This window comes from Chiloscyllium plagiosum, unplaced genomic scaffold (assembly GCF_037043375.1).
Source record: "Chiloscyllium plagiosum isolate Xiang-an unplaced genomic scaffold, Cpla_swu_hap1 HiC_scaffold_25, whole genome shotgun sequence".
Classification (NCBI taxonomy): Eukaryota; Metazoa; Chordata; class Chondrichthyes; order Orectolobiformes; family Hemiscylliidae; genus Chiloscyllium; species Chiloscyllium plagiosum.
In genome coordinates, this window is record NW_028270163.1 from 33,913,003 (window position 1) to 33,931,812 (window position 18,810).

At 38.9% G+C, this 18,810-nt stretch overlaps 1 protein-coding gene across 1 annotated transcript in view; it reads left to right on the forward strand.

The window, feature by feature from the left end:
- dus1l (dihydrouridine synthase 1-like (S. cerevisiae)) overlaps window positions 1-18,810 on the forward strand; it is a 110,089-nt gene that overhangs the window by 44,012 nt on the left and 47,267 nt on the right. Inside the window, exons 3-7 of the mRNA XM_043714710.2 lie at window positions 1,904-2,012; window positions 4,581-4,631; window positions 6,987-7,099; window positions 11,360-11,442; window positions 14,314-14,417. Coding sequence (XP_043570645.1) covers window positions 1,904-2,012; window positions 4,581-4,631; window positions 6,987-7,099; window positions 11,360-11,442; window positions 14,314-14,417 — 460 coding nt within the window. The remainder of the gene's footprint in view (window positions 1-1,903; window positions 2,013-4,580; window positions 4,632-6,986; window positions 7,100-11,359; window positions 11,443-14,313; window positions 14,418-18,810) is intronic.

Sequence of the window (18,810 nt, forward strand, 5' to 3'; positions counted from 1 at the left end):
ACGGGGTCCACTTGGCCCCAGACCGCCCTGCTAAATTTAAACAGAACATCTCCAATGTGTCTTACATGTAAACTGAGCACTTACTCATTGCCATTGGTCCTGCCACAGACTGCAGGCATACTGGAGCACTGTAGTAGGCGAAATAGAGAAGGCCTTGGGGACGGAGGTGGAGATGGACCCGGTATCTCCTCCTCTTGGCTTTGTTAATTCACTTTCATTAGATGCATTCAAAAAAAAGTAATTATCACTTTTTGTGTAAGAAAGAACATTCTATTTGGGTGGGTGTCGGAAAATCCCCCAGGGCTGGCTTAAGCTGGTCATGGAGCACATCCCCTTAGACTTTCTTACAAGTGTAGTGTACCATAAAACTGCGAATTTCTATAAGATGTGGCAGCCCTTTTTGGACTCCCGGGTCCAGATCTGTCCGCCATACTAATAAGGGCCTTTATATAGCCATGGCAATTCTATGTAATGAGTCTGATATCCAGAGAGGAGGAACTACAAACATATGAATATGTATAAACTTAGGCACCCAGTGATCGAGGGCTGTTGCTTTGTTTTGCTGAGCTATGTTATGGTTATTATTATTATTATTATTAAGATTTTCCTTTTTTAGCTTAGTTATTATTTATTATTTATCTATGTAATTAATGGGTTTGTTTTTTAACATTGGTTTGAATTATTTGGTTTTGTATTTGTTGTAATCAAAATAAAAATATTTCCTTTTGTTAAATAAAAAATATATTTTTTTAAATTCTCATTAACACTTTGAGCATGAGTTGTAATTATATTTTTCTATAAGCTTAAATGGTAAGGTCATTCTGTTAATGATTTGTATTAAAATACTTGCACAATTTGACAACTGCATTACCACAAAAAAAAATTTAGGTTTGCAATATGCTGGAAGCGTAACGCAAAGTCAGAAAGTGCACTTGGTACTTCGACAGGTACATTCTCAACTCTGCTATTCCATAGTTATTTAAATATGTATCCCCAGTTATTGTTCCTGTCTTGTGTCCTCTTTGCATTGGGTTTACTTTCATACATGCATTCTATAATCTCAAAATCAGTTGCACTGCTGAAATTTCTCTAAGTGTTTGCTGACATAATGGTTGTTTTCGATTCATCCACATAGCTTTAGTTATCAATTGTCTTTTATCACAAGCATCTAAATTTTGAATTGGGTCGAAATGTTCTGTACTTACCCTATTGTTTGATAGCTGCACACTGAGCATTTGTTTATAACAAATATACTTTAATGCCTTCTGCATGCTTGATATGCTGCCTGTGATCTCTTTCCAGTTTGTAAAGTTTCACTATTGAGGCCAATTTTCTGTCCAGTATCTCTCTACATCTCCTTTCTGGCGGGTCAATAATTTCAACATTGAGTCTATAAAACAAAACTTGTTTGAAGTTCAGTGTCAAATCCTACCTGCAATGTCACTAATATCTTTTTTTTAACATCCTCAAGGTTAAACTTGGCATTTTTGTGTCTGTACTTCACAAAGTTAAATATGTTCAAATGATCAAATCTTTAATTTGTGGTCCCCTGAAATATCAAATTTTACTATTCTGTGGTTTCCAGTTCTCTTGGCTCTTCGCTAGAAATTTTGATTCTCCAGAATTATTCACACACCTAGCTTACAGCAATGCTGTGGGGAGACCAATGGGGTGGGGGTGGGCAAGAACTGCCAACTTTGGCAGGTGGGTCACTCATTAACTCGAGTGTAGCAGCGAAAAGAAAGTTTGGGCGGTGGGAATGGACATCTGTAGTGGTGCATCAAGGTCATGTAAAATCCCCAAGCCAATAGCAGAAATCAACCATTATACAACGAGGGGTTAAGCTTCTTGTATTACAGAGATTGATTGTGCCCAATGGCTGATTTATTTATTTTTCTTTCAGTTCTGTGCAAATGATCCAGAAGTGTTTGTCCAAGCCTGTCTGCTAGCTCAGGATTACTGCAATGCCATTGATTTGAACTTGGGTTGTCCACAGATGATTGCAAAACGAGGTATCACAGTTTGCTTTTATTTTCTTGATCAGATAAACTACACTGATTCTGAGGTGATGTAAATAATTACTGACTATCCAGGCAATGGGATCACGACACTGGTTAGCAGTTAGATCTGGCATGTGAGAAATTGTTGGATGAAATGGCAACATTTTTAGACTTAGCTTTTGGCTGTTAATCTCTAATGAAACTGAAATATTTATAGCATTTAACAAAAATGTTTCAATAAGGAATTAAAATTATATATGGATGGTGCAAGACCCTTCCATTCATTGAGTTCATCTTAATAAACTGCCTTTACGTTATGAAAATTGAAGCTTAATCAGTAAAAGTTGTGTTAAATATACCTTGGTGCTATAAATGTAAGAAATAGTTTATTTAGACTAAAATTATATTTTGATGTTTTTCCTTATTTAAATACTGCAACTGAATGTTGTGCTATGAAGCAGCAAGAGTATTGCAACTTATCAGTAATTTGAGAAAGCAAGGATTGAAAGGCAAAGACAATGGCCTGATATTATAATCCTGAAACAGTGTGGATTTACTGGATTAGTAAATTATTATTAGTAAAGATTAGATACTTGGTCAACCACCTGATGAAGGAGCAGCGCTCTGAAAACTAGTGCTTCCAATTAAACCTGCTGGACTATAACCTGGTGTTGTGATTTTTAACTTTGTACACCCCAGTCCAACACCGGCATCTCCAAATCATGAAATTTATAAAACTGATTAAATAAGAATCTTATCTTGATAAGGAAGTTCTTGAATGATGTACTGCTGCACTTACTCCATGTTGAACAATTTCAGTTTGAGTCACGCGAGTAGCTTTCACAGCGTGTATTTAATCTTTGGATTGCAGCACCATCTAGTGTGAAATTCTGGTTGTGCGGTTTATGGTGACATTATACTTGCAAATAATCTTACAAATCAAGGAAACAAATTACTTTCATTGTGGTAATTCTGAGCATTTACATGATTGAAATAACTAGACGTTTAGAACATAGAACATTACAGTGCAGTCCAGGCCCTTCAGCTCTCGATGTTGCACCGACCTGTCATTCCAAGCTGAAGCCCATCTAACCTACACTATTCCATGTACGTCCATATACTTGTCCAATGATGACTTAAATGTACTTAAAGTTGGCGAATCTACTACCGTTGCAGGCAAAACATTCCGTACCCTTACTATTCTCTGACTTACTACTGAGGTAGTAAAGAAACTACCTCTGACATCTGTCCTATATCTATCACCCCTCCATTTAAAGCTATGTCCCCTCGTGCTCACCGTCACCATACTTGGAAAAAGGCTCTCTCTGTCCACTCTATCTAACCCTCTGATTATCTTATATGTCTCTATTAAATCACCTCTCAACCTTCTCTCTAACGAAAACAGCCTCAAGTCCCTCAGCCTTTCCTCGTAAGACCTTCCCTTCATACAATGCAACATCCTAGTAAATCTCATCTGCACCTTTTCCAAAGCTTCCACATCCTTCTTATAATGCAGTGACCAGAACTGTACACAATACTCCAAGTGCGGCTGCACCAGAGTTTTGTACAGCTGCAGTATGACCTCCTGGTTCCGGAACTCGATCGCCCTATTAATAAAAGCTAAAATTTAAAGTTTTGTGGGATGCGAGTAACCAAGATAAAATTCAGGAGGTAATTTAATAGAAACAGGCCATTAGGTCCAATAAGTCCACGCCGACCCTCAGAAGAGTAACCTACCCAGACCCATTCCCCTACCCAATTACTCTACATTTACCCCTGACTAATGCAACTAATCCACACATCCCTGAACACTATGGGCAAGAGTAATTTGATAATCGTTTTGCATTTTTATATGCATCTGGCTGAAAGTTATTTCTAAATGGAAATAAAAGTGGTTTAAGTTTGCTTTTTACAAACTGTTGGTCTGAAACCAATCATTCTTGTTATATGGGAATGTGCAAACAAGAATAAGGTCAATTATAGAATCTCTTAAAAGAAAAGTAAGGCTGTGAGGTGATGTAGTCTGAGGTCCATGCCAGTTACAGCACTAATCTTTACTGAGTTATAAATTCCTTTAATTTGTGAGTTGTGGGAATGACTAGTAATAAGATTGAGCTTAATATTTTTTCCTTTTGGTATGCTTTTGAAAGGTCAATAGCTTCCATAATAATGACATTGAGGATCTCTCTTTATTGTTAGTCTAATTCCCCATATGAACAGGAAAAGTTGCATCAATTGTCATCTTATTTTAGTTTTAAATAACTTGCAGTCTATTGACAGAAACATTTGGTGACTCTCTCACTACTTTTGAGATTGTCTGTCATTAGAAATTTGTGGGTGATATGATCAGTATTTTTCATCCATTTGCATTAAGTGGGGAAGTGGTATTTGCCTGTAAACCCCTTGCTCCATGTAAGGAGTCTGTCCTTGGTGTGGGCATTCTGAAAGTTCTATTCATTGAATCTTTCTGATTCTTGAAAGTAGGGATTCTATTTAATCATCAAGTAGAAGTTATTTCGTATAGAATGGCAAGGCTAACTAGGATTAAATTTGACATCCAAGTGATTGATTTATTCACAGGGCACTATGGAGCATTTCTGCAGGAAGAATGGGACTTACTACACAAAATGCGTGAGTACCTAGTTGGTTATTGCACAGAGATTTGCCCAGAATCTCCTTAGTTTCTTGTGCTGACTTATGTACGTTTTAATATTTGGCCTTATGGACTTCTGAGAGATACTTAAATGGGTGGAGCTTGCTCTCAGATTTTCCCTAACAAACGTTTGCCTCCTCCACACAGCACACAGTAAATGGAAAACATAAAGGTGATTAAGTGAAGCATCTTTATGAGGTGAGAACTCAGAAATTATATCATCAGGCAATTTGCATGTACCTACAACAGATTCAAGCTTTGATGTTACAACATAGTTTTCTTTTAATTCATGGGGATGTGGGCATTGCTGACAAAGAAATTTCCAGTTGCCCTTAGAAAGTGGTGGTAAGCTGTTTTCTTGAACCACGGGAATCTGCATGGTGTCTGTGTACCTGTAACGCTACTATGTAAGGAATTCCATGTTTTTGACCCAGCTGTTAACAATAATTCAGAAAAATACACATGGTCATATTGTCATAGAGATGTACAACACAGAAACAGACCCTTCGGTCCAACTCGTCCATGCCAACTAGATATCCCAACCCAATCTAGTCGCACCAGCATCTGGTCCATATCCCTCCAAACCCTTCCTATTCATATACCCATCCAGATGCCTTTTAAATGTTGCAATCGTACTAGCCTCCGCCACTTCCTCTGGCAGCTCATTCCACACATGTACCACCCTCTGAATGAAAAGGTTGCCTCTTCGGTCTCTTTTATATCTTTCCCCTCTCACTCTAAACCTATGCCCTCTAGTTCTGGACCCAGGGAAAAGACTTTGTCTATTTATCCTATCCATGCCCCTCATGATTTTATAAACCTCTATAAGATCACCCCTGAGCCTCCGACGCTCCAGGGAAAACAGTCCCAGCCTGTTCAGCCTCTCCTTATAGCTCAAATCCTCCAACCCTGGCAACATTGTTGTAAATATTTTCTGAACCCTTTCAAGTTTCACAACATCCTTCCGATAGGAAGGAGACCGGAATTGCACGCAATATTCCAATATATAATTCTCAGTTTAGGTGGCGCAATTAGTACATGGTAAGGGAAGAACATAGAACATAGAAGAATTCAGCGCAGTACAGGCCCTTCGGCCCTCGATGTTGCGCCGATCCAAGCCCACCTAACCTACACTAGCCCACTATCCTCCATATGCCTATCCAATGCCCGTTTAAATGCCCATAATGAGGGAGAGTCCACCACTGCTACTGGCAGGGCATTCCATGAACTCACGACTCGCTGAGTAAAGAACCTACCCCTAACATCTGTCCTATACCTACCCCCCCTTAATTTAAAGCTATGCCCCCTTGTAATAGCTGACTCCATACGTGGAAAAAGATTCTCACTGTCAACCCTATAAGAGTGAATGAAAAGAAGCAAACCACTAGGAAACAAATGATGTGAACAAAAGATTACTTGTTAACTGCCTTAGTAATAATACACATTAATCTGCTCATGTTTGCAGCATTTTAAAGGCATTCTAAACCTACATAGCTGTCAACAATGGGTCAGTTGGTTTTTTGGGTGAGATGTCAAACCAAAAGATATAGGAATAGAATTGGGCCATTTTGCCCGTCGGATCTGTTCTGCAGTTCAATCATGGCTGATCTATTTCTCAACCCCATTTTCCTGCCTTCTCCGCAGAACCCTTGATCCCCTTACAATTAGTAACCTATATATCTCTGTTGTAAATGACTTAAACACTCAATCACTTGGCCTCCAAAGTTGTCTGTGACAAAGAATACTACAAATTCACCACACTCTGGCTGAAGAAATTTCTACTCATCTCAGTTCTAATGGATTGTACTGAGGCTCCATTTTCTCTCAAGGTGAATGTAAAAGATCTCAGTAAACTATTTTGGAGAAGAGTAGTAAGGTTCTCTCAAGTTTCCTGACCAATACTTAACATCAGTCATTAGTAGAAAAAGCAGATTATTTGTCGTTATCACGTTGCTGCTTGTGAGAGCTTGCTGTGTGCAAATTGCCTGATATATTTCTTACATGATAACAGTGACTAGCCTGCAAAAATATTTAACTGATTATAAAGCGATTAGGGATATATTAGGGAAGTCATGACCGGTGCTATATAAGTACAAATCTTTTTTTTAATCACCTTGTGATAAGTTCCTGGTTTTAGCAGGGAACTTGGGAAAGTGCGTTGAGTAAAAACAGATTCATCAGCAGAAAAAGGGAACCGAAACTAGTGGGTGTGCCAACCTAGTGCACCCAGCATTTCAGAGTAAGTTGCATGTTTATCTCAAAAAATGAAAATAGAGGTAGGACAAAGTGAGAAGAAATGTTTTAATTATGTTTGATTTACTCTCCTTTCTCAGTTTCTGAGGCACATAAAAGAATCTCTGTTCCTATCACATGCAAAATCCGGGTTTTCCCAGAAATCAGTAAAACTGTGCAGTATGCAAAGTTGTTGGAGAAAGCAGGTTGCCAGGTAAGTAAATGCATTCTTATTTTATGTTTGAATAATTCTTAATTTTCTGAAAGTTTTAATTCTGTAGGTATTGCTTTATCTGGCACACATTGCTCAACAAAGAGTGTAATAAGAAATGAGAGAATCAAATATGAAGGTAGGCTAGCCAGTAATATTAGAAATAATAGTAAAAGTTTCTTTCAGTACATAAGAAACAAACGACAGGCAAAAGTAGACATTGGGCCACTTCAAACTGATGCAGGAAGCCTAGTGATGGGAGATAAGGAAATAGCAGGAGAACTTAACAAGTACTTTGCGTCAGTTTTCACAGTGGAAGACATGAGTAATATCCCAAAAATTAAAGGGTGTCACGGGGCTGAGTTGAGTATGGTTGCCATTACGAAAGAGATAGTGCTAGAAAAGTTAAAAAGTCTTAAAATTGATAAATCTCCTGGCCCCGATGGGATACACCCTCGAGTTCTGAGAGAGGTGGCTGAGGAAATAGCAAAGGCATTGGTTGAGATCTTTCAAGAGTCACTGGAATCAGGAAAGGTCCCGGATGATTGGAAGATGGCTGTTGTAACTCCCTTGTTCAAGAAAGGATCAAGGCAAAAGATGGAAAATTATAGGCCAATCAGCTTAACCTCGGTTGTTGGTAAAATTCTAGAATCCATCATTAAGGATGAGGTTTCTAAATTCTTGGAAGAGCAGAGTCTGATTAGAACAAGTCAACATGGATTTAGTAAAGGGAGGTCATGCCTGACAAACCTGTTGGAATTTTTTGAAGAGGTAACAAGTAGGTTAGACCAGGGAAACCCAGTGGATGTGGTCTATCTAGACTTTCAAAAGGCCTTTGATAAGGTGCCACACGGGAGGCTGCTGAGCAAGGTGAGGGCCCATGGTGTTCGAGGTGAGCTGCTGGGATGGATTGAGGATTGGCTGTCTTACAGAAGGCAGAGAGTTGGGATAAAAGGTTCTTTTTCAGAATGGCAGCCGGTGACGAGCGGTGTCCCGCAGGGTTCGGTGCTGGGGCCACAGCTGTTCGCATTATATATTAATGATTTGGATGAGGGAACCGGGGGAATTCTAGCGAAGTCTGCCGATGATACGAAGTTAGGTGGACAGGCAGGTAGTACTGAGGAAGTGGGGAGGCTACAGAAGGATCTAGACAGGTTGGGAGAGTGGTCCAGGAAATGGCTGATGGAATTTAACGTGAGCAAGTGCGAGGTCTTGCACTTTGGCAAAAAGAATAAAAGCATAGACTACTTTCTAAATGGTGAGAAAATTAATAAAGCCAAAGCACAAAGGGATCTGGGAGTGCTAGTCGAGGATTCTCTAAAGGTAAACATGCAGGTTGAGTCCGTGATTAAGAAAGCGAATGCAATGTTGTCTCTTATCTCAAGAGGGTTGGAATATAAAAGCAGAGATGTACTACTAAGACTTTATAAAGCTCTGGTTAGGCCCCATTTGGAGTACTGTGTCCAGTTTTGGTCCCCACACCTCAGGAAGGACATACTGGCACTGGAACGTGTCCAGCGGAGATTCACAAGGATGATCCCTGGAATGACAGGTCTAACATATGAGGAACGGCTGAGGATACTGGGATTGTATTCGTTGGAGTTTAGAAGATTAAGGGGAGACTTAATAGAGACGTACAAAATAATACATGGCTTGGAAAAGGTGGATGCTAGGAAATTGTTTCCGTTAGACGAGGAGACTAGGACCCGTGGACACAGCCTTAGAATTAGAGGGGGTCATTTCAGAACAGAAATGCGGAGACATTTCTTCAGCCAGAGAGTGGTGGGCCTGTGGAATTCATTGCCACGGAGTGCAGTGGAAGCCGGGACGCTAAATGTCTTCAAGGCCGAGATTGATAGATTCTTGTTGTCTAGAGGAATTAAGGGCTACGGGGAGAACGCTGGTAAGTGGAGCTGAAATGCGCATCAGCCATGATTGAATGGCGGAGTGGACTCGATGGGCCGAATGGCCTTACTTCCACTCCTATGTCTTATGGTCTTAATCATATTCATGCCACTTCACAATTGGCAGTGTGTCAAAGCTGCCTATTATTCAGTAATCACCTCCGCAGTTCAGTATGATCATACTGGAAGATAGGAAGTAACCTATGTTTCAGAAGTATCAATTTTTTTTGTCAGTTTTGAAAGAAAGCCTAAAATCAACTGGCCAAGTGCTGAAATTTTAAAACATTGGGAGCAGCTTTCTTTCTTTAGCAAAGTAGTTAACTTGCGTATTACAAATAAGAATCAGAACTGAAGATGCTGTGCTGCAGTTAATTGGTGCAAATATGCCTGATTGTTTATATTAACTCTACAGAAGTCTGGGAAACACAATTTAACTAGTGCATATTTTTGCATATACAGAGTTATGATCCCACCTAATGGTAAAACTGGAAAAGTCACAGTAAATCTGATTTAATAGAAGAATTAGAATTAAGTTTATTGTCAATAGATCGTAAGTTTATTCCACTGCTCATGTTCTTTAACAAAATAACAGGTTTGTTTACACAAAAAGCAAAGCTATACTGCATATGTATTTCCAGGTAATAAATGCAGTTCAGAAAAATCTTAATAGAACACATAAACAAAGATTTAACCTTTCTTCCTTGCAGTCTCTGTGATAGTTACTCTATCCAAGTACAATGTCATTCATATCTTAATCTTTTAATTTTTTACTGAACTGACTGCTTCAGTTTTAATCGTCTAGAGAACACCTTCCAGTTTTGATTCCTAGTTTCTTTCTCAATTTTGGTGACCTAGAGGCTAAACCTTTTCACAGTTCTGACAGTTTGAAAACTTATACACCAACTGTCACAGCCTGGAGATTTAATAAACTTTCACAACCTGCTATTATGCTAAGATAAAACTGTTCTTCTGCTCTGAAAACCTGAAGCTATTGAATTCAAGTGATTCGGAACTCAGAAAGCTAGTGGCCCCAATCTCTTTTCTCTGTCATAAAAGTTCAACTTTGTAAATACTTCATTAGCTAATACCCTGGATATCCTGCTGGACACAGAACTGAAGTTTCTTACTTTCTTGGATATGAAGCCCGTAGTTCACTGTTCCAAATTACTTTCTGACTTCTTTTCAAACAAAACATTATCTTCAAAGAACTCTCACAGATTTTACCCCCTACTTTAAAGTCCAAATGATTGTATATTTATAGAATAACAGAATCCCTACAATGTGGAAACAGGCCCTTTGGCCCAGCAAGTTCACACCGACCCTCCAAAGACCCAGTCCCCTATTACTCTGCATTTACCCCTGACTAATGCACCTAACTTACACACCCCTGAACATTATGGGCAATTTAGCAGGGCCAATTCACCTAACCTGCACATTTTTGGATTGTGAGAGGAAACCGGAGCACCCAGAGGAAACTCATGCAAATGTAGAGAGAATATGCAAACTCCACGCACACAGTCGCCTGAGGCTGAAATTGAACTCTGGTCCCTGGAGCTGTGAGGCAGCAGTGTTAACCACTGAGCCACCGTGCCACCCCCTTACATACCTTTTATCACAACCCCCTGCAACAGCCATTGCACTATATTTTGAAGCACTATGCTGTTATAATGTTATAAATGTCCACTAAATGCAAATTTCTTTCTTTCTATAGCTAGAATCCAGATGTTTTGAATTTGGAAAATAAAAATGAGTACAGAAACACTGATTTGTATTCAATTTCAGGAGAAAGTAGCCAAAGCAAAAACTGTAATACATGTATACAGTGTTCAATTATTGCATGCATGAAATGGTTTGGGAAGTCTTTGCACTTTTGCCCTATGGACTGTTAATATCAATACGACTTAAGTCAGGCTTTTAGTTTGGTTGTAAAGACCCCTATCCAATAGATTTGCATTGTTTCAACTCGGCTCCTTGTGGGTACGTACTCTCAACATGAAACCGCATTAAATTTTAAACTTATGAAGACTTAGTCACAGACTCATAAATGCTTTCAGATGTCTTTATTAGAATGTTGTTCTTTTTGTAAATATTATTACTGCTTGGAAGATGAGAATCATTTGCTTTTCAGAAAACTGATATTCAAATGCAGTGAGTTCAATTCTAATTAAACAGATCGACAAAACATTTGGTGGGTCAGAAACAAATGCTTTTCAGATTTATTTCAGTCAAATTCAAAATTGTACAGTTAAAAGAGGAATTACGTTTTTTCTACGTAACTGTTATTCACATTAGTGCCATCTAAGTGTTATGGTTTAAATATTTCTGGTTTTAAATTTGATAAATCTTGAATATGTTTCAGCTATTAACTGTTCACGGTCGTACCAAAGAACAAAAGGGGCCTCTGACAGGTGTAGCTGACTGGGAACACATAAAAGCTGTGAGGTGAGAAGCAAATATTAATAGTCACTATACTGAACAATACACCAGAACTATCAATGAATTCTTCGCAATTTTATGACCAGAAAAGGGAGTAAGTGAAATAATTCAGAATTGAGACCATAAGATATAAGAGCAGAAGTTAGGCCATTTCGCTCATCGAATCTACTCTGCCATTCAATCATGGCTGATAAGTTTCTCAACCCCATTCTCCCACTTTCTCCCTGTAACCCTGGATCACCTTGATAATCAAAAACCTATTTATCTCAGCCTTAAATGTACTCAGTGACCTGGTCTCCACAGCCTTCTGTGGCAATGACTTCCATGGATTCACCACTCTCTGGCTGAATAAGTTTCTTGTTATCTCCTTTCTAAAAGGTCTTTCTATTACTCTAAGGCTGTACCCTCAGGACCTAGTCTCTCCTACCAATGGAAACATCTTCCCAACATCCACTCTGACCAGGCCATTCAGTATTCTGTATGTTTCAATTAGATCCCCCCCACCCCAATCCTTCTAAATTCCATTGAGTATAGACCCAGAGCCCTCAAACATTCCTCATATGTTAAGCTTTTCATTCTTGGGACCATTCTCGTGAACCTCCTCTGAACCACTCCAGGGCCAGTGCATCTTTTCTGAGACTTGGGGCCCAAAACTGCACAAGAATGGAATCTTGGCTGATTTGTGGTCATGTCATCAAAGACCCACAATTAAAATAAAAGCAAACTTTGTTCAATTTAATGTGAACATGAGCCAAGAGTCAAAGGTTTCAATCCTGAAAGTTTCGAATTTTGGAATTTGTCATGACCAGTACTATTTTGTGTCTAATGCTATGAGATAGAGTCATAGAGATGTATAGCACAGAAACAGACCCTTCGGTCCAACACGTCCATGCTGACCAGATATCCCGACCCAATCTAGTCCCACCTGTCAGCACTTGGCCCGTTTCTTTCTAAACCCTTCCTATTCATATATCCATCCAAATGCCTCTTAAATGTTGCAATTGTACCAGCCTCCACCACTTCCTCTGGCAGCTCATTCCATGCATGTACCACCCACTGCGTGAAAACGTTGCCCCTTAGGTCTCTTTTATATCTTTCCACTCTCACCCTAAACCTATGCCCTCAAGTTCTGGACTCCCCCACCCCAGAGAAAAGATTTTATCTATCTACCCTATCCATGCCCCTCATTATTTTGTAAACCTCTATAAGGTCACCCCGCAACCTCCGACGCTCCAGGGAAAACAGCCCCAGCCTGTTCAGCCTCTTCCCATAGCTCAAATCCTCCAACCCTGGCAACATCCTTGTAAATCTTTTCTGAATCCTTTCAAGTTTCACAACATCTTTCCAATAGGAAGGAGACCAGAATTGCACGCAATATTCCAACAGTGGCCTAACCAATTACCTGTACAGCCGCAACATGACCTCCCAACTCCTGTTCTCAATACTCTGACCAATAAAGGAAAGCATACCAAACACCGCCTTCACTATCTTATCTACCTGCGACTCTACTTTCAAGGAGCTATGAACCTGCACTCCAAGGTCTCCAAAATGATGATGATGGGTTTTCTTTGTTATCGTGCAAGACCTAACTGCAAGAACAATATTAGTCTCCTCAAGCCCATTCTTGTTTACACAATATCTTTTGTTTTCCCTTTTTCCATCTACCTTTGAGTAAGTAGTCTCATGCGTAACTTACAAATATTGAATAAAACTCTGTAAAACGGACTGATGTTTACTATGTAGGATTCAATCAGGATCTGACTGATGTGACAATAGCTCAAGCTTTTTTTGTCAACAGTTGGTACCATTTCATTAATTATTTCTATCAACATGTTGATGTTCCCTTCACAGCCCTTTTTGTATTACTTATGTTTTTTTTGTAGCTCCTTTTTTCACATCTTAAATCCTAATTTTTTGGAACAGGATTGGAGTGTGAGAGCTCGTCTAGTGTCACTGCATTCTATCACTTTGCATAGTTCCTAAAGTTCATAGATTTACAAAATGAGAAGCATGTAGAAGGAGGCCTTTAGACCCATTAAGTATGCAAGGCCCCAGATGAGTCATAAGCCAAGTGCCATTCTCCTGCCTTGTTTCCATAACCTGGTAAATTCTTCCTTTTTGGTTGTTTGTTTAATTCTCTTTTGAATGATTCAGTACTTTCAACAAGTTCTCAAGCAATGCACTCCAGGTTTTAACCAATCATTCCTTAAAAAGTTTCTTTTTCTCTTCTTGGCTTTGCTTCATGCCAAGTTTTAAGTCAAATAAATGCTAAATGGAATTTGCTATGTAAATACGAAACGTGATAGGGTTGTGCAAAACATTTAACACATCAGAAGTTGTGATGTAAAATCATCAAACTGAAATGGTAACTCCATTTTTCCCTTGATAGATGATGCCTGAATTGTTCAGTGTTTACAACATCTTCTGTTTCATTTCAGCTTTCCACCATCCACAGTATTTTGATTTTGTAAACCTAGGGTTTATATTGGCAATAGAGACTGTTAGGACAGGAAAATAATCTTACACATTTTAAAAAAAACAAGTTGAGAATTCAAGAAACACGGTATTTGATTTGGGTTGTGAACATTGAATAAAGATATATTCAGCTCTTACAATTAATTATCTTTAAGTAAAATTAAAGATTAGAAGGCATTTTTCTTACCAGAGCAATGTATCCCTTAATCAAAGCTGTAAATTTTCTAACATTGTAAAACATAGGAATGTCTTAGCAGCCATGTTTGTGATAGGTTTTACCCTTAACATAAATTTAGCTAGACGCCACAATTGATCATATTCATCTACATTGATAAGCCACTACAAGTTTGATAACTGAAGATTTTCCTAGGGAAATAAAACGAAGTATGTTGTTTAATGCAGGAAAGAAGTTAACATCCCTGTGTTTGCCAATGGCAACATCCAGTATTTGAGCGATGTAGAGCGGTGCATTCAGGAAACGGAGGTACAAGGTGTAATGAGTGCAGGTATGTGCCCAAAACAAATTTACTTTGGCTACTTTCTAGTTAACATGATGGACTTTAGTTTATATTTTTCTTTGCTACAATATATGTATATATATTATGCCAGCATGTGTTGCCCATTGACTAAACCTTCTCATTGCCAGCATTGTAAATTGCCATTGTAAATTACAATGTCCTTAACTAGAATGGAAGTGGGCTCTAAACCTATCATACTGCAAATATGCAATAACAGCTTAATTTGGAATTTCCAAACTCAGTCTGTACAAAAGAGAAACTTCAGAGCTCTGACCAAGAATTTCAGATTGCTGTCAGTTTTGCTATTTAACTATAAACTACGCATATCAAAGATTGACGTAAAATAGGTATAAAATATTTCTGCACCATAGGAATATTACCTATATTACATATAGGAATATGCAGAATTACCTTTGCAGTCTGATCAAATTATTTCCCTCTCCTCTAATTCCATTTCACTGGCTGACTAACATGTGATCTTCACTTGCTATATGTAATGCCTTTGATATGATACAAGTTAAGAATGAAACAAAGCAAATGAAATTTCCAGGATGGTCAAAAAGAACATTCATAGGAAAACTCCATCCTGTATTGAAAAAAGCTTAGGTTTTTACCAATTATTTAATATGTGCACTTATTTCCAGATTCCACCTATACTTCTGGCATCAAAACAATGGTTTGGTAATCTGTTCCTGGGGTAGTCACCAAGAGTCCAGGATACACTGCACTTGATTTCTGCCTCACTCCTGTAGGACGCAAGAATAGTTTGTTTAGGGATAGTCAGCACGGTTTTGTGAAGGGTAGGTCGTGCCTCACAAACCTTATTCAGTTCTTTGAGAAGGTGACCAAACAGGTAGATGAGAGTAAACCGGTTGATGTGGTGTATATGGATTTCAGCAAGGCGTTCGATAAGGTTCCCCACAGTAGGCTATTGTACAAAATGCGGAGGAATGGGATTGTGGGAGATATAGCAGTTTGGATCAGTAATTGGCTTGCTGAAAGAAGACAGAGGGTGGTGGTTGATGGGAAATGTTCATCCTGGAGTCCAGTTACTAGTGGTGTACCGCAAGGGTCGGTGTTGGGTCCACTGCTGTTCATCATTTTTATAAACGGCCTGGATGAGGGCGTAGAAGGATGTGTTAGTAAATTTGCAGACTACACTAAGGTCGGTGGAGTTGTGGATAGTAATGAAGGATATTGTAGGTTACAGAGAGGCATAGATAAGCTGCAGAGCTGGGCTGAGAGGTGGCAAATGGAGTTTAATGCGGACAAGTGTGAGGTGATTCACTTTGGTCGGAGTAACCGGAATGCAAAGTACTGGGCTAATGGTAAGATTCTTGGTAGTGTAAATAAGCTGAGAGGTCTCGGTGTCCAGGTACACAGATCCTTGAAAGTTGCCACCTAGGTTGACAGGGTTGTTAAGAAGGCATACAATGTTTTAGCGTTTATTAATAGAGGGATCGAGTTCCAGAACCAGGAGGTTATGCTGCAGCTGTACAAAACTCTGGTGCGGCTGCACTTGGAGTATTGTGTACAGTTTTGGTCACTGCATTATAAGAAGGATGTGGAAGCTTTGGAAAGGGTGCAGAGGAGATTTACTAGGATGTTGCCTGGTATGGAGGGAAGGTCTTACGAGGAAAGGCTGAGGGACTTGAGGATGTTTTCGTTAGAAGAAGGTTGAGAGATGACTTAATAGAGACATATAGGATAATCAGAGGGTTAGATAGGGTGGACAGGGAGAGCCTTTTTCCAAGAATGGTGACGGTGAGCATGAGGGGGCATAGCTTTAAATTGAGGAGTGATAGATATAGGACAGATGTCAGAGGTAGTTTCTTTACTCAGTAGTAAGGGTATGGAATGCTTTGCCTGCAACGGTAGTAGATTCGCCAACTTTAAGTACATTTAAGTCGTCATTGAACAAGTATATGGACGTACATGGAATAGTGTAGGTTAAATGGGCTTCAGATTGGTATGACAGGGCGGCGCAACATCGAGGGCCGAAGGGCCTGTACTGCGCTGTAATGTTCTCTGAAAACTAAACAGAGTAGAAGACTCAAATGTCTTGTGTGTTCGCTACTATTAGTGAAGGCCTAGATAAATATTCTAAAATAGTAGTAGACAGTAAAAGTAAGCATCCAAATAATGTAGATTAATTTATTATCTGAATAGTTTAGTACATTCTGAGATCTGTGGATGCCAGTTTACTGATACGATAGTACTAAATTCTCATCTTAAGTCTATACCAAAAGGGAAAGTCACAGACCTCCTACTGGCCATGGCTAAAATGTACTTCACACAGATTTCGTCAAAGAGAAACTTGCTTCCCTGAACTATATTCTCCACATGCATAACAATGAGCACAATATTTTATACTCCATGGCATAATTACAAGGACAGCGCTTCACCGGAGACACTCACTGATGATGTTACCTAGTTGGTGATGAAATGTCTGAAAACAAATCTTGCAGCTCAGTGAGCTTTCTTACATACTTATAATTACGTAGAATATAAACCACAGAAACAGGCCATTTAGCCCAGCTGGTCCATGTGGATTTTACTAGACCCATCCGTCCTCCAGTCCTTCCCCATTGGTACATCAATGTGCTTTAGCATTGAATCATCAAATATTTACAATAAAGAAAATAGAAGCTAGAACATACATTTGCTTAGCAGGAAAATAGCTTGCATTTAGCTCATATTTAACCCCATAGAGGAAACTGGAATGGGTGAAATTACATGGACTTTCTAATTCATAAATGCATATCCAAGTTATTTCATAATTTTTATTAAACATGCAATTTGAAGGACATTTGATTTATGGGAATAAAGGTAGCAAAGTGCAGAAGCATTGGCTGTAAATTCTAAGAAGCAAACCTACTTAGTGAAAAATATGCAAACAGGAGTTAAGTAATTAGAAAATTGTAATTTTGTTAAATAGCGTTGTTTATTTGCTTATTTGAACATAAAAATAAACTGCCCAGTGGGGGGAGATGTTGTCAAAAAAACCAGGATCCTGACAACAAATGGCTCAAGATGTCAGTTTTTTGAAAAATGTTTAGGAATGTATATTTTTTCAAAGCTAATTTTGAGCATGAAAACCTTGTATTAGTTCAATAAACATGATTTATTACAAAGTGCCAATTCTTATCTATTTTCTTTTCTGGTAAAATGCAACTTGCCATAATTGATTATACCATAATAGGAGTTGGAAATGGGAAGATCAGTGTGAAAGACCTTTGACAAGTCAAAGAGGCTTTAATAAAGTCAGAAGTCCTGACCCACTTTGACCCATAATTGCTATTGCAACTGACAATGGGATCAATCATTTCTCACATCTTACTGAATGGTGAAGAGAAACCAATAGCTTTTTGCATCAAGATCACTAAAGCAGAGATGAACTATGCACAGGTAGAGAAAGAAGTTCTGGGAATCATTTTTGACATTAGATGATTCTACCAATGCAAGTATGGTTGGGAATTTGCCCTGCTAACAGATCAGAATATTTGGGCCTCACACAGGGATACCTTCTCTAGCAGCGATGCATATGCAGAGGTGGGCATTGTTGCTATCAGCTCAAACTTTTACAGTTAGGTTTCAGCAGTCCAACTTTAATGGGAATGCTGATAGGCTTTCTTGATTTCTTTTACCAACTGAGTCAACTTTAAATAAGGCTTTCTTGATTTCTTTTGCCAACTGAGTCAACTACAAATAGCCTTTATGTAGACATTTTCTACTTGGAACAAATAGAGTTCACTCCAGTATCAGTTGGACAAGTTAAGTAGTACACTAGAAATGAGCCTCTACTATCAAAAGTGATGGACATGGTACTTTGTGGCAAGATCACAGGAACAACCCCAGAACTGAAGCCATATTGTCACATGGAAACTAGAACTATTTGTACAGGCAGGATGTCTCCTGTGGGGAATGAAGTTCAATCATTCCACCACAGCTAAGGAAACATGTGTTAAATCAACTACATGCAGGTCACTGTGGCATTGTCAGAATCAAGGTGATAAGCAGAACCTATTTTTGATGCCCAGAGTTTGAGGAGAAATTGGAAATATATGCAGCTTGTACAAGCGTTTGCAACCTACCTCCATCAGTGCCATTACACCCATGGCAATGGCCAGAAAGCCATAGCAAAGAATCCATATTGACTACATGAGACCTTTAGAAAGGTGATTTTCTTATAGTGGTTGCCACACATACTAAATGGCCTGAAGTTGCCATAAGTGACATCTTCTGAGAAAACTATTGAAAGATTGGGGAGTATTTTTACGAGGTTTGGTTATCTGGAGCAACTTCTTAGTGATAATGGTCCACAGTTTATATCACGAGAGTTTACAGGCTAATTAAAACAGAATAGAATTCAACAAATCCA